Source organism: Gymnodraco acuticeps, unplaced genomic scaffold, assembly GCF_902827175.1.
Source record: "Gymnodraco acuticeps unplaced genomic scaffold, fGymAcu1.1, whole genome shotgun sequence".
Lineage (NCBI taxonomy): Eukaryota > Metazoa > Chordata > Actinopteri > Perciformes > Bathydraconidae > Gymnodraco > Gymnodraco acuticeps.
Window position 1 is genome coordinate 2,012,341 of NW_022990368.1, and position 24,733 is coordinate 2,037,073.

Here is a 24,733-nt window from a genome sequence, read left to right on the forward strand (position 1 = left end):
CTGTCCAGAGACCCACTGTTAACCATCAGCATTTAACAATGTTCATTACTTATGACCCTCCAGGAGGTTTAAAGGGTCATTACCTATAAAAGGGTTATAAACGGAGAATGGGAAGTCATTTTTAAAAAGTAGAATATTTGCCAATAAACTAGGACTTGGTGGTCATGGGGATTTTAAATGATTCACTCCATGATGTCTGCCATCTTATCAGTACAAAGAAAGACATTATTTCATTTAGTCAGGAGTGAGCAATTATAAAATGATCACCTCTCCCTATGACTCAACCACTTAGCATCAGTGGCGGCTAAATTGCGTATATGTTTTTCTCCTTATTGTCAGAGCATCAAAACGGGTATACTATTTTACGATACATTTTTCAGGCCAAAAAAACCTCTAAAGGATAATCATCTTTTAATGTCCAGCTCCTGGTGTGTTCTTTACCATTAGCAACTTTGACTGCACAAACTCTGCGGGACTATTAGTGGAGTTTAGTGGAGTCTGAGTTAGTGAAAGGTCATTACCTCAGTGTGTGTGCATGTTTGTGTGTTTGTCTCTGAGCGTGTGCCAGTTTGTATGCATGTTGGCATGGATGTGGTTGGTGTGTGTAACAGGTTTGTATGTAATCATCATTAAGCTTTGAGGAGCAGGAACTGGAACAGAGTTGGGGTGTGATGAAGTAAAACAGGAGAAATAGAGAGAGAGAGAACATTGCTGTAGAGATAACAAAAGAGTTGTCACTGTTGGGCAGTGCAGAACTGCGTGTGGCTGTCACTTAGTGTGTCACGGCAGTTTTGATTCACTGACTTTCACATACACAACTGCAGCAGAAAGGTTTTTAGTTCTTTTCTCGGAAATAGAGATTACAACAAAGTTTTCTTTCCTGTAATTGTAAATTTCACAGTATGCGTCTGGATGGGAGTTATTTTCAGCGTCGCCTAAGTAGCAGAAGCTGTAAAGTGAATGACCCGACCCTCCGTGACAAAGGCACTAACAGAGAGATTTGGCCAGGCAGTGAAACTCTACAGTGTTTAACAACAGGGTGGAGCCTCTGAACACCCAGAACCCTACGTAGGAAATGTTTGGCCAGGTGGTAGACTGTGGTGTGCATCAGCGGGGTGGAGACATTAAGCTTTGCAGATAAGACACCATGCAGTCTTCCACTCAGATGGTTGAATGTCCCTCTCACGAGGTAGACAGCGGGGTGTTGGAGAAAATGAGAACACAGGAATGATAAGAGCAAATGATGAGGGGCGAGGCCAGATAAGTGAAAAAGGGAAAGAATGAACTAATAAAAGGAAAGCAAATCAGTCATTGAGAAAAAGGCATAAGTGATAAAAGATAAAGTGTCTTACATTAAGAGAGGAATTATAGATCCTAATTGGGTCATCTGTGGAGACAGATTTGTTCCACAGGGATCTAAAAGCCACTGCATCATTAATATCACGGCCATCATTCATACATTACTTCTACAATTATCTTCCTTCTCAGTTCTCTTAAGACATAACCCTAGATGGAGTGTAAGAGGTCTCTACAAGTGTGACAATATCACCCTTATGAGGCAGTGGGTGCTAGATTTGATAGAGTTTCTACTGTTTTTTTGACAAGTGTTGTTCCTGTTGTGTCTCCTTATATAGAATTGGATCCAGCGTCCAGTTCAGCTGTGATGACAGCTATGTACTACAAGGATCTAAAAGTATCACCTGTCAGCGAGTCACTGACACACTGGCTGCCTGGAGTGACCACAGACCAATCTGCAGAAGTAAGTTTCACCTGTCATTCCCTCTGAAACTCTTATGACTAGGTGTCAATGCATTAGAGTTTGAGCTTGTTCATACAATAGGTTCATGTCCACCCACAGCTTAAGGACGTGTCTTTCAAAGCACGCCAGCTGCTCCGTATCGATTTGCATTGAGTCTATCTTTGTTTGGATTGTATACTGTGTGCATAAAGCAACTATGTATACTTTTACATAGCATCATTAATAACAACTTTGCCCCACATCAATAAAATAGGACAAATAACAGATTTATATTCACATATACATATTCATACAGTGATGCTTTGCTTAAGGACACTCAGCATACAGTTAGAATAAGCCAGGAATTAAACCATCAACCCTGATGTCCAGCTATTATCCTCCAAGAGGTCCAGGGGGTCCAAATGAGGGTAACTGATACTATACATGTTCACCATAAGGCAGGAGCATGTCACGTAAATGCAACGTCATGACATGAAATGTGCTTCTAATAGGTTTTGGTTATCAGTGGACTCTCATGGCAGGAATGTGTAAGCTGTATTAAAGTTTGCCCACACAAAGGGTGTTAGTCGGATAGATTCATTGTTAGTTTTCCTTTCTTCAGGGGATTTGTTGATCATAATAAAAGGATAAACAAAGTCCACCTATGCTATGGTGTTTACTGCTGCCTGAGATCCCTGTGCTGTTGTTCCAAAGCCACAAATCCCTGATGTCTAACCTGTTCACCTTCAATTATCAGCCTGGACACTGACACAGTCACACGGTCCCTGTCTGAGCTCCTCTGCTCAGGAGGGTTGAAAGGTTCAGAGCACACTGAGAGCTGAGAGCTCTCCATGCAAAGTCATTAAAAAACTTAGAAATACAAATAAACCAGTTTGCTTTAAACATACAATATTGAACACAATAGACCTGTTTAATCTGTACATGGATGATCTGTCTAGGAAAGTGAACTTGTGTAAAACTGGCTGTGTCATCGGTGCTACTGTTGTCAACCACCTTATGTACGCAGATGATATAATCATCTTTTCCCCGTACAGCTTCTGAGGATTTGTTCCCAATATGGCATTGATTTTTAATAGGAAGTATAACGCCAAGAAGAGTAGCATCATGATTGTGCGAAGTAAAGAGGATAAAAAGGCTGTATTTCCTAATTTTATTCTCAGTAGCAACATTCTACTTGTGTGCAGTGAGATGAAGTACCTTGGTCATTATATTTCTGATGATCTCACAGATGACAAAGACATCCATAGACAGCGCTGCAAACTGTATGCCCAGGCAAACATATTAATGCGGACATTTCACAAGTGCTCTGTAGATGTCAAGGTATCACTTTTTAAAGCTTTCTGTACACGGCTCACCTGTGGAGTAACTACAAGGCTAGCAGCATGCAAAAACTAAAAGTTGCATACAATGATGCTATAGGTTGCTGCTGAGGGTACCAAGATGGCACAGTGCCAGCCAGCTGTTTGTTAACTTGGGGGTTCCTACCTGTCAAGCCCTTTTAAGAAAGTTAATGTACAAATTCATGTGTCGCCTAGAAGAGTCAGACAATCATTTTATCTCGATTTTAATTAACCCTGTGAAGAGTTCTACCCGGTTCTCTTCCATGATTTGGAGGCAAATGTTATGTTTTTCATCTGTGTTTTTGTGAAGCTTTTTAATCTTATTTATTGTTGTGTATTTTGTACGTGATATAGACCTTGAGTTTGAAATAAAGATTGAATAACTGCATCGCCATCTACAGTACTGACATTATGGAAGATGGGTCTGGGTATTTTACTTTGCTGGCATTTTATAAAAGTTTACTCTCTTTGAAAACACAGTGAATGGTATCAAAGTATTATACTTGGTGTTTGTTGATGTTTTGAAATCATGATTCACTTTCTGACTGAATGGCTGAGTGACTAAATAAATAACAGTGAGTGTCAGAGCAATGATGCAGGGGCTCTCAATACCCGCATGTTTACTGACAATACCCTGTTGGGTTTAATACTTCACAATAAAAAGGCAGACAGAGAGCATTCACACCAAAGTGTGTGTGCACACAACACACACTTACATTGACAGCAAGTGTCCGAAGGACAATGTCACACACACTTCATAGTTGCAACAGTATTCGCCTTGAGCTGTGGGTGTGTTTGACGGACAGGAAGTCTCTGTGCTCAGACACACACTATAGGGTCCCTGTCAGATTGTATTATAGTAAGAGTGTGTGGTTGGGTGTCTGTGACTGCAGGAATCTGCCTGCCTCCATGATACTGGCTACTCTTGTCAGAAAGAGACAGTCGATGACGGCAGAGTGAGACAGTCAGAGAGATGGAAGGACATGATGATATTGCGATGATATGATGGGTGACCTTGACCTAATGTTAGGGTTTGTTAGTGTAAGTGAAACACAATTACTTCTACTCCTACTGATGGTATACATCCTCAAGGATAAAATACATTTCACTACATTTAAGAAAAACAATATGACAATTGATCAAGGCTATTCCCTAATGGAAGAGTGGGTTATTGTGCCATTGAATCAAATGACTACAGTATCTCATTTTAAATGATTTCTGTTTGTCTATAAATCACAGAATACTATCATAGCATTTTTGAAATTATGACTGCATGTAGCTTTCTAGTGTATTTTTTAATTAGTATTGAGTCTAATGATTGCCATCGGCTTCCTTACGCATCTGTTTTCAGCAAAAACTGCACACTCTCTGTCCAGCATTAAAGCTGAAGAAAAGTAGTCGGGTGATTGGTAATTAGATTTAAGTATTGAGTAAAATACACTTCCCTAACATAAACTAGTGCAGTAACAGTTGTTGACTGCGTGGATTTCACTCAGTATGCATTACATTTCGTATTCCTTCATAAAGTGTTAAAGCAGATGCAGAAAGTATGTATGTTTTTTCTAACTGTGGAACAACTTATGTTGTTACTTCAGAAACTACAGAAGGGTACATTTTAGAGAAAAATCCAAGATGTAAAAAGTAGGGATGCACCGAATATTCGGCCACCGAAAATTATCGGCCGAAAATGGTTAAAAAGGCCCTTTCGGCCGAAAGGGTTTTAGCACCGAAAAAATATCACAGAATGTCAGAACAGGCTTACGTTGGTAACCTAACGTGTTGTTGTGATGACGTAATAAAGACGCGGCGACCATGCTCGCGGCTGGCTCACAGGGGGGGGGGGGGGGGGGACATTGACCTTTGTCATCGAGATTGCCCTGAGCCTTTAACAAATCGTATTAAATAATCTGATGACAGACTGTAAACAGAATAGCTGAAATGTTAACAAACTAAATAACTCAGTTACCTCTAATCATTAACCCATGTTTGTATCATGTAGTTAACTCCGTGTGTTGCTGCTAGCATACATAACACCTGACGTGGAAACGTTACTCCTGGATGGGGCTACAGAGCTGCTAGAAAGACGGTCGAACCCGGTACATTCCTCCGTCTGCATGCGGTGCACTTTTGCTAAATGTTTAGACAAATTGCTCGTGCTTACATGCTAAACTCTTATTGCACTTATGGTAACAAGTATTCTCCACATCGAGACGGGTAAAGTTTAACCACACCTCGGAGCGCGTTCTCTCCGCCATCTCCGCAGTGTGCTCCGCTGCATGTAGCAGCTGCGTGTGTGTAAACTGCCCCGCCCCCTCGCACACAGACGGGGGAGAGAGATCTCGTCTGATCGAAAATACATCATAGACGCATTTGTTGTCTTTGCATATTAGAAACGAGTTGGCGACACTAAGACTGCGATATAATGTTTTTTAGCAATAATACATGACATATATAAATGTACTGTATGCATTCAAAAGTGCTGAATAAATGTTTTATGGACCCATAATAGTGATTATTATTTAAGTTAAGTTTTGCCATAATCATGTCTATTTCCATAATCAGGTAGCTGAACAACATTGGTAAAAAATGTATACATTATATATATATATTTCTATTAATCATTTTCGGCCTTTCGGCATTCGGTTTTCGGCCAACTGTTTCCTATTTTCGGTATCGGTTTCGGCCAAGAATTTCCCATTCGGTGCACCCCTAGTAAAAAGTGATTTTTCAGTATGACACAACACAGCAGAACTGTACAAATAAAGTCATATGTTTGACATTGATTTATGCCTTGACATTTTCCACATCAAACATTGGTAATTATGGATAAGAATAAATACACAGAGAGAAAAGTGAGCACCAAAAGAGAAAGAGAGAGAAGAAAAGAGGTGGTCAAAGAGGCAGGCAGAAGTTAAAGTTCCTACACTGTGGCTCTGCGGGTGTATTGTGTTCTCTGGTGTGATCTCTCTCCTGGGAATCAAACCCATGAGCCTCTCTCTTTCTCTGCTGAGACTTTAATGTTAATTAGAAGCTGGTCTTTGGGATGAATCACCATGAATGTGTTCCTGTGTGTCCATGTGTGTGTGTACCTGTGTGTGTATCACAGTGTGTTTCAGCTCTCTTTTCTAATTAACAGGCAGATCAGTCATCGGAGGTCCTCTTCTCCCCCCTCTCTCCCGTGGTATTTTCTATGCCTCTGTCTCTGTCCTGCCTCTTGCCCTCCCTCCTTTCATTTCTCTTCTCTCCCTTTCCTCACATTATAATCTTTCACCCTCTCTACTCTCTCTTTCCGTCTCTTTCCAACCTCTCTCCTTCACGTCTCTTCACTTTGTCTCTCAACCTTTCTGTATTTGCAAACTTCCTTGCTCTATTATTTCATCTCATCTCTGTCTTACTCCTCACCCCGACTATTATTCTGTATGATGTCCTTTTTAGTCCCTTCGCCTCCATATAATGGCAGTGATCGCCTCCAGCTAACTCATTATATAGATAAAGGGCAGATATATGACCAGATAAACGTCCTCCCAATGATGACCGTGCTGGTTGTCTAAAGCTGAGTGGAAATGTCGAGAAAGCATTTAAATATAACTGTGAATCTTGAAAAAGTGTTTTTTATGCGTACTTTTTGGCCAAAATGTCTCTTTAAGACATTAACACATGGGTGACTTTATGAGGAACTGAACGCAAGACATATTACCCTATCAAATAGGACAAGATCAATATGGATAAATAAAGCTTTTGGAAAGATATCATATACAAATGCTGTTGAAAAAGACGACCTGGAGACGCTGCATGATCAAAGGTATCAAAAGCAGAGTGAACATAACTATTATCAAAAATAGTTAAATTATATTGTTAGTATGTTGTGCTTTTGCTAAACAAAAGCTATTGAATGAATTGTTATACAATTCTAGTACAGATATACTTTAAATGGACCAACATATAATAATCCAGTTGACCTGTCGATCCCATCTCAGCTCCCTTGGATTGTCCTTTAGCAGATCTTAAGTTATGTGTTGTTTATTATTGCAACATTATTCAGAGAGAAGCCTCACATCTTAAGAGTAGACGATGTCGGACCTCATCCTGGTTTGTAGTTTTCTTATTTGCTGTGGTTTTCTTTTGGGATCATCGTGACCCTCAATTATTTGAAAGACCTTGTTTGCTTGACCAGACATGGCCTGATAGACAAAATATGACCATGCAATATGTTGTTCTAATCAAACCCCTGATACTTGCTGATATGTTTGTCATCAGACCACAGCCCACAGTGTTTTCTTCAACTGCAACAGGGGTTTTGTTATGGCTTTTTATTTTTGTATCAATGCAAAATATGTCTTAAAGAAATCACTCTGTGCACTTCTGGATCTCATGATATTTTCATTGTTATTGCAATTTGATTCTAATCCCTTGTTTCTCCTGTTCTCGGCAGCATAAACTTTTATTCAATGTTATTATTTACATATAATATTGGATTTTCAACTGTTTTTCCAAGTAACATGTTTAACCATTTTCTGATTTCTGTTGTAGGACTACATGTACAAATGTAATCAGTTAAATCTCACTAGCTGCTGGTATTTGTCCAAAAACCTACGTAAGGAAGATGCGGAAAGACATTGTGATTGATTTGATTTCAGGACATTTTAAATATTTGGTTCACTGACAGTGTTGATTATTTTAGATGTGTTCCCCATATATGTATAACTGATGACTTTATACAGTTTGTACTTGTATGTAGGTCCAACTAAATGTCCAAATTCAGTGTCCAAATGCCACAGTGTCAGTTTTGGTCACATTGAACCTTTTTCTTCCGTCGCTGGCACACTCTGCCTCTGTCCCTTCTCTTAACAGGAACAAGGCCATTTCCAATCTGAGTGTAATTTTTGATTACCCCATTAATCTCTTTTAAAACTCTGTCTTTCTTTTGCTTTCTTCCTTTGTAGCTCGTACCTGTGGCAGCAATCTAAGGGGGCCCAAAGGGGTCATAACTTCGCCTAACTACCCTGTTCAATATGAGAACAACGCACACTGTGTGTGGGTCATCAGTGCAATGGACTCTGAGAAGGTGAGCTCATTTTCATTACTTTATTTCTCCATTGTTTTAACAGGCATTTCAATAAAAAAGGTAATTATAATCTGGCGTGGGGGAAATAAATCTTCTATACCTTGAATTTGGGGAGGCTGTGGCTCAGTGGGATAGTGGGCTGATTTTCGGATCACGGGAGAGAATGTTGAGCAAGGTGAAGTCCCACTGCATGTCGTTGTGTCCCTGGGCGAGACACTTCACCCCGAACTGCTCCTGTGGGGATTGCCCACAGTACTGAACTGTAAGTCCCTTTGGATAAAAGCGTCTAACATGTACTGACTAGTTTGATTTTTGATATAATTGTTCAATAATATTTAATATTGCATCTTAATGGTTAAACATTTTAAAAGGATGTCTGCAAATGATCTACAGTATGTGTACTAAAGATCTTTGCCAGCTAAAAATGCAAGGTGTGCTGAAAAATGACTTTAATGCATACATATATTTATTGTGGTTACAATTAAAATTGTCACACAAGAGGCTAATACAGACAAGACCAGTGCCCTGTACTACGAAGCCAGTTCAACAAATCCTGGATATGTTTGAGTTATCTGGCGGTTCTACGACGCTGGTTATCAACTCGGTAACTCAAGCCAGGGTTTCTCTGTCCGGCTGAGTGCGCGTTCACGTGAAAGGGGCGGGGTTAGCAACATTTGATTTGACTAATCACAAACATGGACGCCCTACTCAGATTGGTGTGTCCCACCCCGTCCTGTCTTTTCGGCCGTGCCGACACCTTCCGCCGCCGATTCAACATGTTGAATCGGTAGGCTGTCGGTAAAAGGCCGTCGGCTAAAGAAATCACTCTGATTGGCTGTTCAGCTAGCGAATCAGTGCATGAGAAGCGAAACGGAAGTGAGGGACCCAAACAAACGATTAAGAAGGCAAATCTGAGATTTCACTTAACTCCAGCTCTCGACACAGGTTCGGGAAAGCCCCATGAGCTTCTCGCTGTAGAGTGAAAATGGAACGGAATGGAACAATGGAATTTGTTGTTTGTTTATATCACGCAGTCTGTTCTTCTTCTCTCGGTGTATCACGCAGTCTGTCTTCCGGTTGTTGCCTGTTTTGAATGACGAATACACACTACCGCCGCCTGCTGGTAAGGAGAGTTATTGCCACTCACGCATGCGCAGTTCGTACGTGCTACTTGGCCGTCGGCTGAAGTCTTTGCGGTGTGTTCCAGTGCGACTGTTGGCCAAGACGCAGGAGACGTGAGGCGACACAACAATCGGGTCCGTCGGGACGTGTTCTTTGGTGTTAGATTGGTGTGTAGGGACCTTAAGACACGAGTGTATCTGACTTTAAATACATTTGAGTGTTTCTTCAACTTAACGTGTTGCTTAAAATAATATTTTAGCATACAGTATGTGACAATGTAAGTGTTGCACAGACAGATACGGCTCGAGAAGCTGACTCGGATAAGGAAATATATGATGTGATATGAATGATAATGGGACACATTGACGTCTGCACTCAGTGTCACGGACTGTACTTAATGTTACTTTGATCCTGCTACTTATGTTGTGGCAGATATTTAAGTAAGCTTTCTTAATGCTAATGTTATAATAGTCAGACTGCTCTGAACATGGGAGGTGATATTCTATTCATTTTCACGTTCACACAGTCAGTGATTTTTGCCGGACCTCTTTCCTGCAACGGCAGTTTAAACTGTATTTCCAATATGACTTGATAACAGGTTTTGATAACACCAAACCTGCTCCGGAGCAGGTTTGGTGTTCAGCATAAGTTACCATGGAGATCTACCCCGGTAAGAAGTGAACCAGCGTCGTAGGACCGGAAACCCAGAGTTAACCCTGAAGTTACCTCGCTAACGGAAAATCCTGCTTCGTGTACTGGGCACAGGCCATGCTGTAAGACGTGGTTTATTGTTTTAGGTTTCCTTTTTGTGTTCCTGCGGTTTTTTCTAAATTCTGTTTCCATTGCTGAGCTCATGATCACCCCATCTCCCCAATGTTATGCAGTGAACTTTGTTGTTGATTAGTTGTCTTAAAGATATAAATGATTCATATACCTGAGTTACATAACTCAAATGTCTCTGTCTGCAGTTTAGCTCAAGGTATTATGTTTAGTCTTCATGTGTCATCATATACACTATCTGAACTTCTTCTCCTCTTGCCCACTTCCTGCTCTCTGGTCTTTACTTCTGCTTGCCTCACATCTCCATCCTTTATTCTCTACTTTACTTCAACTCTCTCCCTCTGCTCTGCTCGCCACTCATCTACTTTCTCCTTATATCATCTTCTTTCCTCTTTTCAATTTGATTTGCCTAAAATGTTAAGTTTGAAGAAGCTGAAAGTAGAGAAAGCGCAAAGCATAAGTAGAGCAAGATGGCACTGAGCTAGCTGAAAACTACAGAGTAAAAGAGAGTGGAAAAGTAGAGGGGGAAAATTGGGCTGAATGTTCAGATGGCCCCTTCACTATTAACAAGTGAGCACCAGGAAGAGAGCAAAGGGAACAAGTGTGAATGTCCAAGCAGGTACTTGACATGTGGCATTGAGGTTTTCTCTAAAGATGGATGGAAATGGAGTATACTCACCTCAGAGCCTCTGAGTGAGTAGGATGGAGAAATGCTGAGATAAAATTGAGTAGAGAGAAAACGAAATGGGCTTTTGTGCTCTCTTCTGTGTCTCTCTGACCTTGATAGAGAGACATGGCAACATGCAGCTGTGACCAAGTTTCACCAGAGTGTAGAGTAGATTTATCTAACCATGAGTCTCATGTCTCTGCACAGGTGGAGATTTGATACTTTTTCCATGCCGCATAATTGCCGGAAATTACTTGTCTGCATCTTTAAAAACCATTTGGAAGTGACATTAGACGTGTAGCCTTTGTCTTCCAGAAAATCATAGCCACAGGTAACTCTTTAAAATTGACACCATTGCTTTTTTGCCATCATGACCACTTTGCAATAGATTATTATTGGTAGTGCTTGATTTGAGATAAATGTGTGTGTGTGTGTGTGTGTGTGTGTGTGCCTCTGTGAGTGTATGTGTGTGCCTCTGTGAGTGTATGTGTGTTACAAGGGGTTTAAGAAAAATATAATACAATCGAGGATAATAGATTCACATAGCCTAGCCTATAGCTTATGACAGATGGAATGCATTTTATCTGTTTTGTGTACCGTGTGTGTGTGTACGTTTAAAATGCTTGAGGTTTTAGAGCACTTTAAGAATGTGCTATAATGACAGATTATCAGCTACTACAGCTGCTGGCATTTGCAGAATGTCACTATCTACATCCACAGAGGGAGAGACAAGGACACAGGCAAACAAGAGGATAGAGACTAGACTGGAGTAGAGTGGAATAGGAAATAATGGATTATAATCTAAATTAATGGCACATTGAATAAAATGTCCAATCCATTTTACAATGCATGCACTATATACTCATGTGTTGAACAATTGTATAGCTTTACTGATATTCTCCTTTGGCAACAAATGAATGTATAAGGTGTAATCCTTCTTATTCCACCACTTTACGGTTCACAGAGGTTTCAAATGTAAGATAAATAGCTTTAGAAAGTCCACACAAATGTACATTGTTTATGTTTTTTTAGGTAAATGCTTAAGGTTACTTGAAGAGTTTTGACATTGACATACCTTGTTGCCAGTGATAATGTTCTTTAAACCAAGTACACTTTAAAGGATGCCAAATGTGGTGAATGCACCTTGACATGTCAGCCTGCACTCTTTATTGAAAAGAAAGCAACCAAGAATTTTGATATTATTTCTTATGACCACTTATATACTACAACATTTAAAATGTTCACAGTAGATCAGTGAACAACAAAACAGTATGGATTTTTTACATTACCTTTAAACCTTTGTAATTATGATTTGAATAAATACAAAGAAAACAAAAATAGTTTAGTATTTCTTTCTACTGTTTGTAGATTTGACCAATCCATTGTTTATTTCTTAATATTGGTTATTGTTATATTATTTTCTACATATTTCCGCTTTTCACTTGACATGGATTTTGTCCAAATCACATTTCTTAAAAGATCAAAATAGAAAGTTTATAATAAAACAAACAATCAATAAACCTAAACTGAGATGTTTTCTCAAATAAGCGTCATCTACAGTACTGTCTAGGAATGTCCTTAAAGGTGGGGTAGGTAATTCACTTCAGAAACACTTTTTGCCTCGGCCCGCGGCAGATAACTGGATGGCCTACTGTACCTGCCTGTCAGCCTTCCATCTGTGCACAAACTTATCTCGTGCCCTCATTGGTCATGTGCGAGTTCGTGTGTGTGTTGGAGGAGGGGCTCTGTGAGGAAGTCTGAAGGAAGGCGCAGATTTTTTTCGGTTGTGTACTTTCAAATTCTAGCGCACTCAGGCTGGTTTCTCCATTCTTACCTACCCTACCTTTAATGTCTAGGAATTGTTCTTAAATACTTAATCAGCATCTCCATCTTTATGATCTCATCTCTTTATTTGGACAAGCATCTGTTTTAAAGGGCCTTAACTTGTTTTTAGTCAACCTCTAATAAGCATATATTCCTTTAGTAAAATACATATTTCCACTTAAAATGATCTTTCTTCATAGTTATTTTGTTATGGCCTTTTCTGGTCAGTTTGAGAGAAAGTGCAGAGCAACGCAGGGAGATACAAGAAGATATTTCAAAGAAGTGAATAAAAATGAATAGCTGTGATTTATTTAGACCTTTCTTTTTTTCTCTGAATCTCAGACCCATTGTCTCCTCTCCTTCTTCTCTCCCTTGCCTCTGACTGACTATTATTCCAGATGACTTCTTTCATCAATAACATGCTGTACACAATTGAGACAGAGACAAATGTTTTTATCGAAGTGTGTATGCCTTTTTGTTTAGTCTTTGTGTAGCTTACCTGCACACATTTCAATAAGTGCTGGCTGCGTGCGTGTCTGTTGTCATTCTGTTAAGTTCTGAATAAAAGCAGCACAATCAATACAGTTTGTAATGGTCTGACAGCCTGTCTTCAAATGCTGTGGAAGTGCTTTGAATGCTTCTATGTGTGTGTGCCTGTGTTGTCATTTGTGTACTTTAGTGAACAGGCACCTGGTTGTGTGTGGTTTTATGAATATTGACTGTGTTTTCTGTCTGCCAGATTAATTGCTAACTGCCAGAGCTTGTGAAAAATATGTTGTCGGGTAAACCGTCAACTTTCAGCTAGTAGAGAGGAACAACTTGGTTGTTGAGCAGAAAAAAGGACTTAGCAATGTTTTTGTGAATGTCAATCATTTGATTCATCAGTATGAAACAGATCATTATTTTGTTCAAGTCTGAACCATGCCTGACTGCTCTCACACATACACCCTTAAACGCATCATCACACATGCCCATTAGGCCTCTAATCATCGCTGTCTTTTTCCTAATGAATACATATTAGAGTGTGTGTGTGTGTGCGGGTGATATTATGGTATTGGATGTTGGGTCATTTTCATGCATTGATCATCATCATCATCATCACTTCATTGTTGGCAGGACACATTCGGTGACATTCTATCAAGTTCTGTTAAATTTGACTCGATACAGAAAGTGTTGCCAATAAAGACCGATAAAGTCCTTAACCACAATATGCCGAGGTCCAGCCTCATTTTACAACATGACTGCAAAACCATGCAAGCTGTTACAGGATCCAGACACAATACTCAATGTTGACCTCATTATCATAATCAGATAACCAAAAACAAGGTCACATTTTTCAGCTTGAGTCTATCAGCTAAAAACATGAAAACTATCACTCCTTATCATTTTGTTGTTGTTTTTGATCCGACCTTTAAATTGATCTTATTTAACATTTTTAGCAATACAGTTAATACAGCTTTAAATACACTTCTTCATGATCTATAGGTAAAGTTGAACAGGGAAGGTTGATCTGCGAACTACAAAAAGTTGTATTTATTGTTATTTTCCAAATAAGTTGAGTTCAGTGGGGGTTACTTAAAGGTGGGGTAGGTACGTTTGAGAAACCGGCTCGAGATACACTTTTTGTTATATTCCATGGAATGCTCTTAACATCCCGATAGCAATGAATATCTGAAGTGCTTTGACAAAAAATCCATAAAAAAATGTCACCTGTGGAAGCCGTAGTACTGTAAAAAGCACGATGGCCTACCTGCCTGTCAGCCTTCCATCTGTGCACAAACTTATCTCGTGCCCTCATTGGTCATGTGCGCGTTCGTGCGTGTTGGAGGAGGGGCTCTGTAAGGAAGTGGCAGATTTTTTCCGATTGTGTATTTTCAAATTCTAGCGCACTCGAGCCTGTTCTCCAAAATGACCTACCCCACCTTTAAACCCTGTGTGATTACCTTAGTGTTGTCTCCTGTTTGGGCCTATTCGTAGTTGTGTTGCCTCTCTTGGAGATCAAGCAGTTTTGTTAGGGAGCACAGTGTTGTTACAGACCAAAATAATGCACTAAGCCACACAACAGAAGTTTCAATATTATATGACTCTTTACTGCTTGATGTGTCCTCTCTAAGTGTTACTGTAGCTTAAGACTAACAACTACCTTTTTAATATGTACTCTAACACTGAATATTTGGATGTACTGTAGTGGTAGGACTCCATTGTTGCTAGAATTAGATACCGTCTACATTCTGAATCACTGCCCATTGTACAACATACATAGCTGGGTGAGGATGTTGATCTCATATACTGAGCAAATGCATCAGTAAAGTGCAGAGTAAATAACCAACAGTGTCCGTGGTAATGGAAAAACATTCACCAGTAGCTGCCTAATTAGGACATTATCTCAATTCAAGGCTTTTTGCTATTCTGTAATTTGGCAGGCTGAATGGCCATCATTCACTCTGTCTTTGGCTCTCATCCCTGAACCTTGCACCTTTCTACCTCACCAGGCTGTCCATTTGATGCATGCATGTCCCAATGTCACCATGTGAATTACATTTATTTTGGAGCTGGAATGTGAAGCATTACTCAGTAAGGCATCTGCTTGAATCCAGAATTCTCAAAGTACATTTCTCAACTCACAGACTGCTGATGTTAGGTAGTTTTCTGCCGAATCACTTTTTCGATTATAATGCAGTTTCAAGAGGGCTGTCACACAGCTGCTGCTCAAACCTAGTTTGCAGTTAATTTTCCTAAACTATCCAGCGAACAGGTCAACAGCACTCAAAGGTGCCGTAGCTCCCTCGACTAGGGAGTTATTTCACCAGGCAGCCGCCGTTTACTTCCTTAGCACTTAAAGCAGAGGTCACCTCGGGGCAGGATTGCTGCATAAACATGGCACATCTGGGTACTCTGAGGGTATAGCCAGCAGGCCGGCATCCCAGCTAGACTATTATTAAATTGACTGGTACTTTATTTCTCCCACACGGAAACTCACTTGTCAAAGCATATAACGGTACAAAGCAACAAAGCTCAAAAATATAAAGTCAAGAGGCATGATAGTAAAAAAACAAAAACCACTTGAAAGGAGATAAGTCACTTTTAGCAACATTTGAAGGAATTCAGTCATTCTTCTTTTTCCTTACCCAGAACAAAGACATGCAGATCAGATATACTGTCATTGGATAGTTGTATATCTATTTTATCTTAGTGATTGCCGGTCATCTGTATATGTTGCTCTCTGCCCGCAGGTCAGTCCTTACTGGGACAGATCCTGGTCCACAAGATCTTGGAAAAAAATAAAACGAGAATCAATGCTTAAAGCCTTTATGCGGAGTGCAGCAAATGTACGCCACAATAATGAGAGCGTGGCAGTAGACCATGGGAACCATCTACATGACAATTAGTGAAATAAGTCAGTCGGTTAATGAGTTAACCCTACAGCCAAGCTAGCTAATGTTGTGGCATTGGACGTGGACCTCTATGCATATTGAGCTGCAGCAGTCACCTCTTTGTGCTGGTTAACTATGTCGTTAACACCGCTGATCGAAATGAATAAACAGAGGCTTGTATGCAGCATCCTGTGTGTGTCCCTCGCTCTGCCCCTGCTCGCTCTGTAGCCATTGTTAAATAAACTGTTGTTGCAAGATGCAGTGCACTGTAAAGAAGATTTAAAACACTCTTCAGCTGCAATGAGCAAAAAAGGTACCTCTAAAATTCAGATTAGATTATCAAATAAATGATACTAAGAAAATAAATGTAGGATTACAAAAATGTATAATAATAATAATAGAGTACTTGATAAATCCTTTAGTACAGGCAGTGTGTTTTATTTACCCATTGACTCTTTTGAAAATCCCTTTCCCAGGCATTAAGGGTGAGCTGCAGGTGTTATCCTCAAGCAGGATTTCAGGTGATCCTATACTTGTTTATTTGGTAAAAGGCTTAAAGTAATCTATTGGAAAAAAGTCCCCAAACTGAAATTGTGGCAGCTCACCAATGACCTAACATAGCTGCAGAATCTCAGCAGGGGAATTCTTGTACACTGCTTTCAGGACAGCTGTTCCCTCTCTGTACTGCGTGTGCCAAGGGGTCACTTCAGTACATAGTTTCTACTTTTTCTTGACAATTTATCTTAGACTCAGGGTAGTAGAAATGCATCAAGCTTTAGTGGCACAATATATTTGTAAAATAAACTTGCTATAGCCTGAATTCCATTGGGCCTGCAGCTGAATCGAGCTTGTCTTCCCTAAACACATCCAAGTTAGGACCCTAAGGCCCCGGCCACACGAGGACGAAAACGGTCGTTTGCGTTACTGTTTAGTGTCATATAGACCGTTCGGCCACATGAGGACGACCGAATACGGCACTAAACGACTGCGGAAACGATAACGGGTCCCAAGGTGAATAGAACGGCATACGCAACGCTCTGGTGGGTCCAACGGCTCCGTGTGTACGCCCTATACGATCATTTTCTGATAATGATGAGGCAATAGCCCCGCCTCTCCCCACCTCTGCTGCTCACCCCCGCGTCAAAGTAAACTGCACACTGAATTCAGATTATTTATCTTTCTCTCGATATGGACATAAACGCGAGTGAAGTCTAATCTGACAGGACGGAGACACCTCTCAAACTACCTAGTTATAAATATGTTTATTTTTACTGTCGGCCGGGTCACTCATTACTGGATCAGCTGCTGCATGAAACAGATACTGGCGCTGTCCGAAGAGAGGGAGGAAAAAGAGAGGCTCCGTGTGTTTTATTATTATATTATATAGAGTCGTTATTCATCTGTTTTAAAGCTCAATAAATAACAAAGAAGACCTTTGACCGGCACTTTTATAATTGTGTCGGAAGATTTAAACTTTAATACACGTTGACTGGCGAAAAACTCTGCCCGGTTCCCTCGGCCCCCACCGCGGAGAATAAACAGGAGGGCAACCATGACAACCATGCTTCTTCGCTGCTTTTGTGGAGGAAGTTACAGCGCCACGTACAGGCTCGGCATATGTACTGCAGCTTCTCCAGCGGTTGGAGCTAAACAGAGCGGTCTCGTGTGGACAGACACTATCTGGTGAATATTGCGTGTGGACGGAAGCTTTTTTGCATTTGCGTTAATCCTATGCATTTAGCCGTTTTCGTCCTTGTGTGGCCGGGGCCTAAATGTCACTGAAATAGTGGTATCATAAGGTGTGGTCATAAGTGTGACACTATCAATGTGGACAGGAAGTGACAAATAGAATGAAACATGAAGATGAAGAATGTGGTTGTTCCTCCCGTGTCAGTCTAGCATCCTCAGTGTTATATCATCCAAGTTTATAACCATCAGTGATGTGTGGTTTAGTGATGTCACGTCATATGAGTTACAGGTTCTTTAATGTTTAAATAAGTTACCTCTAATGTCAGTTAGCGTAACCTACTTCTAAAGATGTGCAGTCTGGCTTCAAAATATTTTCTTTTTCATTTTGATTCAACTTCTATCATGCTCAAAGGTTTATGCCTGTGTGGGGATTTACTATACTCCATCCCTGCTTCTGTTTTAAGTGAGGCAATTTGTGAAAGTTTTATTTTGTTGGAAAATAATGTACAACGATGGAAAGTTGTCTTGTCTTCCAAATCTTTACCAAGTGAGGTTAATCCAATCCGGAGAGAAAATACTGACTGTTCGAGTTATGTTTTTGTAGTTTTCTACATCCTTTATTAACAGGACTGCAGGTGTCACTGCCACAGAGATTGAAATGAATCCTTTACCCACACGCACTACCCTTGGCAGGGGTCACCTCAGCTTAGTTTGTGGTTGAAATGGCTGACTGAATGTAATTCATTAGAAGTGCAGCCACTGTTGACATTTTAACAGGGTCCAAATCAAATCTTATTTTTAAGGGAAACCTATAGCAGCACGACAGCATTGTTAGTATGATGGGGAAGCTGCCCTCTGACCAGAAGTCCCAGGTGTAAATAACAATGCAGAGAAGCTTTTGACCTGCTGAAGTGCCTTTCAGCACAACAATGAACTGTTTCCTGCTTGTCTGGACAAATATTGTTCTTTCATTATTATTTAAAAAACTTGATCTTGATTTAGATTGATGGATGGATGGATACATTTATGGTTTTGTATTTGTGCGATAATGTCTCCCTACTGTTTCTGCTTTGCAGTGACTCAGCACTGCTGAAGCCTTGGATCAACAAGGATATTCAAAAACAAGTCCACCCAATTAGAAGTGTGTGTTCTCCTGCAATATTTTGATGTAAGCTAACAACACTGAGGGCAAGATCATCAGGCATACAACGTAAAGCAGAATCTGCCTCAGATTGTTAACTTGACTGCCAAATACAGATCTGCTGTGAATTAAAGATCAGAGTGGGAGCGAGATTACTATCAGTTTCTCTCCGGCTGTGATCATGCCCTGGAGAGACCCTACAAATCAGGCCGCTACAACTTAACTGGCTGACAGACAGAAAGTATTTCACTGTAGGTTTGGATTGCACAGTGCTCTTAACAATGTTTAAATGGCCTATTGAGCTGCTCTTAGCTGCTTAGCCGCTTGGTAATGACTTTAAAGTGATAACGCTTCACTTATCACTTCAAAGAGCATCCACCTTTAGACAGATCCACTGCTTTTTCCTGTACTGTCCACATTTGGAGTGAACATGAGAAACCTCTCTCCCGAAATACCTATAAATACTGCAGGAACTCAATAATACCATGAAATTAAACGCATTTATACAAAGAAATATCTCAAGAGGTAGATGGTTGTTCTCCAATCATTAGTGCAATGGTTCAACCTCCAGCCCCTGCAGTCAACATGTCGATGTGTCCTTGGGCGAGATAGTTAATGCTAAATTGCTCCCGATGGTATGACCAACAGTGTGTGCACGTTAGTCTCTGACAGGCTGCACTTTGTATGGCAGCCTCTATGAATGTGTGTGAATGCTGACGTGTATATGTGCTTTGAGGGGTCCCAAATATAAGCGCTATATAAAGGCAGTCCTTTTAACATTTACCATATCTTATTTTGTATAAGGTTAGGAAACACTGAATACATACTGCGAGGGGCATCTGGCAAATTCTGTGCTAATTAGCACCCTTTATGAGGAGTATGTACTGTAGAGGCGGAGCTAGATTTACGAGAACCCTTAGTCCAAATGTAATTAGAGGATAACAGTATTGGTTAATTAATCTTCTCTGAATTAAGAAAGTCTCTTCAATTGAATCACTCATTGTTTTAGAAAATGTGCTTATTCCAGTTTTGGCATACTGCAGTTTTCACCAGTAAATGGAAATTGTTCTTTTACTAAGCATCATTTGAGTTCACTCCTTCATTGCTGTATTTGTATTTATTTATGTACTTAATTTTAGGAGTAGAGGTACTGTATATGTTAATTTGCATATTTGTCAATTAGGAGCAATAAACAAAGTTTACACTCTTTGTTGGATTTGAAGATACGTTAAGACTAGATTATTCTTTCCTTTTTCTTTCAGTTGTATCTGCTTACTTTCTTCATTCATCTGTAGTTTATTTCTTGCTTTAGGAAATGAAGAAGCTAATTGAATATAGTTTGGGGTTGCAGGCTGCTCCTAATGTCTTTCTAAATGGGCCCGTTTGGATCTATTGAACAGCACTGAGCTTCTTGCTAATGACCTTAGTGTGATAACGCTTCAGTTCCTTCCCTTAAGTCTGCTGCCACTATCTGCCTTCACTGTCTAGACACACACACATATACAAACTTATACATAGAGATGGAAACATTTAGGCACATACACACAGACAAACTGCGCTTAAACACACAGTGAAACCGGCGTACCTGAACATTATTCTATACCTGAGACACTGATCTACACACACACACGCACGCACACACACACACACACACACACACACACACACACACACACACACACACACACACACACACACACACACACACACACACACACACACACACACACACACACACGCACACACACGCACACACACACACGCACGCACGCACACTCAAAGTCAAAGTCAAGACATGTGTTGGTGCAGATTGTCTGTTTCTGACTGTGCTCTACTTAACTCTATTTCTTTATGAGCTGCTGACACAAACAAACAAACATGACTTGCAACAACAACACCTTATCTTTACTTTTCTTGGTTTCATTTTTATGTTTCATGAGCTTAGATTAATTGCAGAAAAAAAAACGTTTTAGAGAGGTTTAGAAAAAAAACCCACTTCTGGGGTCATTTGGGTGGATTTGCCATATCTCTGGCCCCCCTCGGTCGGTTTGGATGATTGACACCTCTTTTGAACCGTTAGAGCCAATAGAATCGAGAGGGAAGTTCCTAAATCCACCTACACGTTACCATTGAGTAGGCGCTGCCATTGAGGAATGAGAGTGATGCGCACGCAACTTGCCCAAACCGAAAGCTATGTTACGCTCTGAAAACTGAAAACTAGGCTTATTGCCATTAATATGACGATGGATTATCAGTAATCATTTCAAAGTGACACATTGGATTAACCTTCCATTTTAGAAACAATAAACATTGCCAGAGGCTTCACACTGTAGTGTATAATAAGATATAAAGAAGCTTTCTACAAGTATGAGCCTCACATTTATTGAGTTGCATCTTGAACATAAGTTGCTGATCTAAAAAAGAAACATGCTATTTTTATTGTAATGATCGCCCTTTGGTTTATCATTTTGCACTGTTTTAGAGATTGTGTGTGTTTATGAATACATTCAAACCTGGGAGTACCGATCTCTCCAGTTACCGTGGCTTCTTTGCCATTCCTGTCATGATTGCAGTAAATCCCTTCGAGGACTCCATATCCTTTTACATTATTTGAACATTTGCTATCCAATTTTATTTTGACAAAGCACGGCCAAAGGCTTAGCTATGCTCAGCTGTTTATGCCTATTTAAATGATTTGTACATCCGTATCACCTGCGGTAGGGTTTTTCCTCACTCTGGTGTGATTTGCCATGTGATGGATTCTCATCCACAACATCACATGTTCATGGTTCATATTAGTGCTCAATACACCAGAGACTGCCTGAACGAGACCAGCAGGTTTTCTGAACACGGCGGAAATATGCCATCTCCCATTCTGTCAGGGAAATGATCAAGAGCTAATAAATAATGGACAAGCAGCAAATAATAGAAGACCAGTATTACGGCATTTTAGAGGGCACAGTAGATTGATGACCCAGTGCTGCATGCATGCAACTACAGCCACAAACGTGCCTGCAAGTAAGGCATTAAACACCTACTTTCTCAGTGTTCAACAGCAGAATGATGTGTTGCAGGGTGCATCCGACATGGCTCCCTGAAGAGATTTGTTTAACTATGAATATAACAGAGGATGCTGCCAAATAAAAGCAAGGCTGCTTTCTGTTTTGGAGTTCTGTTCCTTCTCTCTGCCCTCTTGTATTAAAGATGGATTATTTTAGAAATATCAATATGTCACTGTCAAATTAATTGGTATACCTTTGGCAAAGCAGCTTTCATTAAATTAGAGGATGGTCACAGCCAAGAACACCGCTTGTCTCTCCCTCTCTCTGGTTTATCATTACTCACACATTTTTAGAGCAGTGTTTCAGTATTTCTTCAACATTTGTTGCCTCCTGCTACGAGGAAAACTTCTTCCAACTACTCGTAGTTTTCTTTTTCTTTCTCAATGTACCTTATTTTTCCAAATTCACATTTACAATATAATATACAATACTGCAGTATTGTTTCACTCCTGAAGGTAATTGAGAAGAACATTACTCTCTAGGTACACCTGGAGTACTGCCATTTTTTATCGCTATCACCGACTTTTATTTTTGTACTTTATTTTATATTTTATATTTTATTTTTTGATTTCTTATTATTATTAAAAGTATTTGTTTAATCTATCAAAGTGTATTAGTATCCTTTGTTGTGAAGCACTTCGAGATTTGTCTTGGCAGATGAGAAGCGCTATATAAATTAAATGTATTATTATTATTATTATTATTAGGACTGTCCGTACCTATGTTTTGCTCTGAAGTGACTTTCCTCTCTGCTGTAATTACAAATGACTTCATGGAATGAAGGTCATGAGGTCATGAGGTTGGCAGAGCCTGCCTATCTTTTCTAAAAGTATATATTTTTGTTTACAAAATACTATTATTCATTTAGTGTTATTAACATGCAGCCCTTATCTTCATGTAGCACTTTAATTTCTCGAGAGGAAGTAGTTTGTCAAACAGAATTCCCATTTCAATTCTAAGCTTTCACCTGTCCCCAGTGATATAATCATGAGTTTCTATTGCTGGAAATTGTGAGGGTGAATCAGCAAGAGGCCATACCTGCAGGCATTTATAAAAAACTCTCTCTTTTCTTGTCTTCCTTTTTGCTTTGATATATTCTCACCTTTGCTCATTGTCTGTATCTATAACTGGTTCTGTGCTTGCTTTCCTTTTGTTTTTCCAGGTGATAAAGCTGTCATTTGAAGAGTTTGACCTGGAAAGAGGATACGACACACTTACTGTGGGAGATGGAGGGAAGATAGGAGACACTCGGAGGGTACTCTTTGTGTAAGCACCACCATGTGTTCTGTCTTATAATATAGTAATATTGACACACGTTAATGGTGGCAATCAGAAGAAGAATTGAAGACCAATGAACAATAATGTGCAGGAAGTCAGGAACATGTGTATATATTGAATATCTACAATCATTTGATGTTCTATTTTTAACTAAATGGGCTACAAAAGGAATTATATGTGTGCATAAACAATGCTGTACACCAATCATAAATAAATCAATTTGAAGATAGTTTAGTCTCGCTTTTAAGTGGAAAGCGATTAACCTGTAATGCTTATTAACAGTGTGTATTTGTGTGTGTAGACTTACTGGTTCCAGTATCCCTGACCTCATCGTTAGCTTGTCCAATCAGATGTGGCTACACCTGCAGTCAGATGATACAATCGGCTCTGCGGGATTCAAGGCAAATTTCGAAGGTAAGACCTCCATTGTAATGAATGCACAGCTTTTAAACCACTCTTTTATTTCCCTCTGTATCTGACACACACACACACACACACACACACACACACACACACACACACACACACACACACACACACACACACACACACACACACACACACACACACACACACATAATGGAGTGTGAAAGTCATGGCTTTGCTGACGGGGTGAACACAACTGCTGTTGTCTGTCAGTGTGTGTGTGTGTGTGTCCGTGTGTGTGTGTGTGTGTGTGTGTGCATTACAAGAAGGTAATAAATGAATTATGAGTCAATCAGTTGATCGTTTTGCTTGGTTATTTTTCATAATATACCAAAGCTGACACTGATAGAGAGATAAAGATGGTGACAGTCACAGTGAGTGAAGGTGAGAGGGAGATATATATATGTTCCTCTAAATATTTATTACTTAGAGAGCAATCCTTTTATAATATTTATATATTTGATTACCTTCTGCATCTCACCATGCCAGCTCCTTAAATCGAATTGAACTAAATGGAACCAAACTAAATTTGATTAACCAGAGTCAAAGAGTAAGAGAGGTAGAGATAAAAGCAATTCATTATGCATAGAGACAGAGGACAACAGGAGTTGGACGGAGTGGGACAGTAGGAAATGGAATACAAAATTGAGTGAGAAGAAATAAACTTGGAGAGATCACAGAAGTGTGAGAGAGGAGGTGAGCATGAATGGTGGAGGGATGAAGGTTGTGCTCTTGGTTCTGCTTAGCTATGTTTGATTCAATGATGCTGCTGACAGAGGTGCCAGGGTCAGTGACTGTGAGGGGGATTCAGCACAGTGAAGCTGCAGAAACTGCCTTAAACTGTACGCAGGTGATGTTTGACAGTTACGCAGCTTACACATTTCATTGGATCAACATGAGGTTAAGATTTAGGGTCTTTTTCCTATTTACAACTTGGGTTAAGAGGTCCAATACACTGTTATGTGATATTGATTTCAAGACAATGACACATATCACATTATGAAACTAAGAAAAGAGGAAACAAACAAAGTACTAAAAGTAGTTAATAACCTCTAGACGATCTTTTCCCCGGGATAACTGAACATCCGCCTTTGGTGTGTTTTGTGTGTGTGTCCTTGCATATATATATGATGCTGTCACATCATATAATATCACCAAGTTACACTCTTTGATCAGTTCCCCCCCTGAGAGCTCGTAGGGTTTCAG

General features: G+C 40.0%; 1 protein-coding gene across 1 annotated transcript in view; it reads left to right on the forward strand.

Annotated features, from left to right (window-relative positions):
- Positions 1–24,733, forward strand: part of LOC117551405 (CUB and sushi domain-containing protein 1-like) — a gene marked incomplete at its 3' end in the record, with an annotated part of 111,317 nt that overhangs the window by 75,931 nt on the left and 10,653 nt on the right. The window contains exons 8-11 of the mRNA XM_034224292.1: positions 1,635–1,759; positions 8,043–8,164; positions 22,986–23,089; positions 23,403–23,515. Coding sequence (XP_034080183.1) covers positions 1,635–1,759; positions 8,043–8,164; positions 22,986–23,089; positions 23,403–23,515 — 464 coding nt within the window. The remainder of the gene's footprint in view (positions 1–1,634; positions 1,760–8,042; positions 8,165–22,985; positions 23,090–23,402; positions 23,516–24,733) is intronic.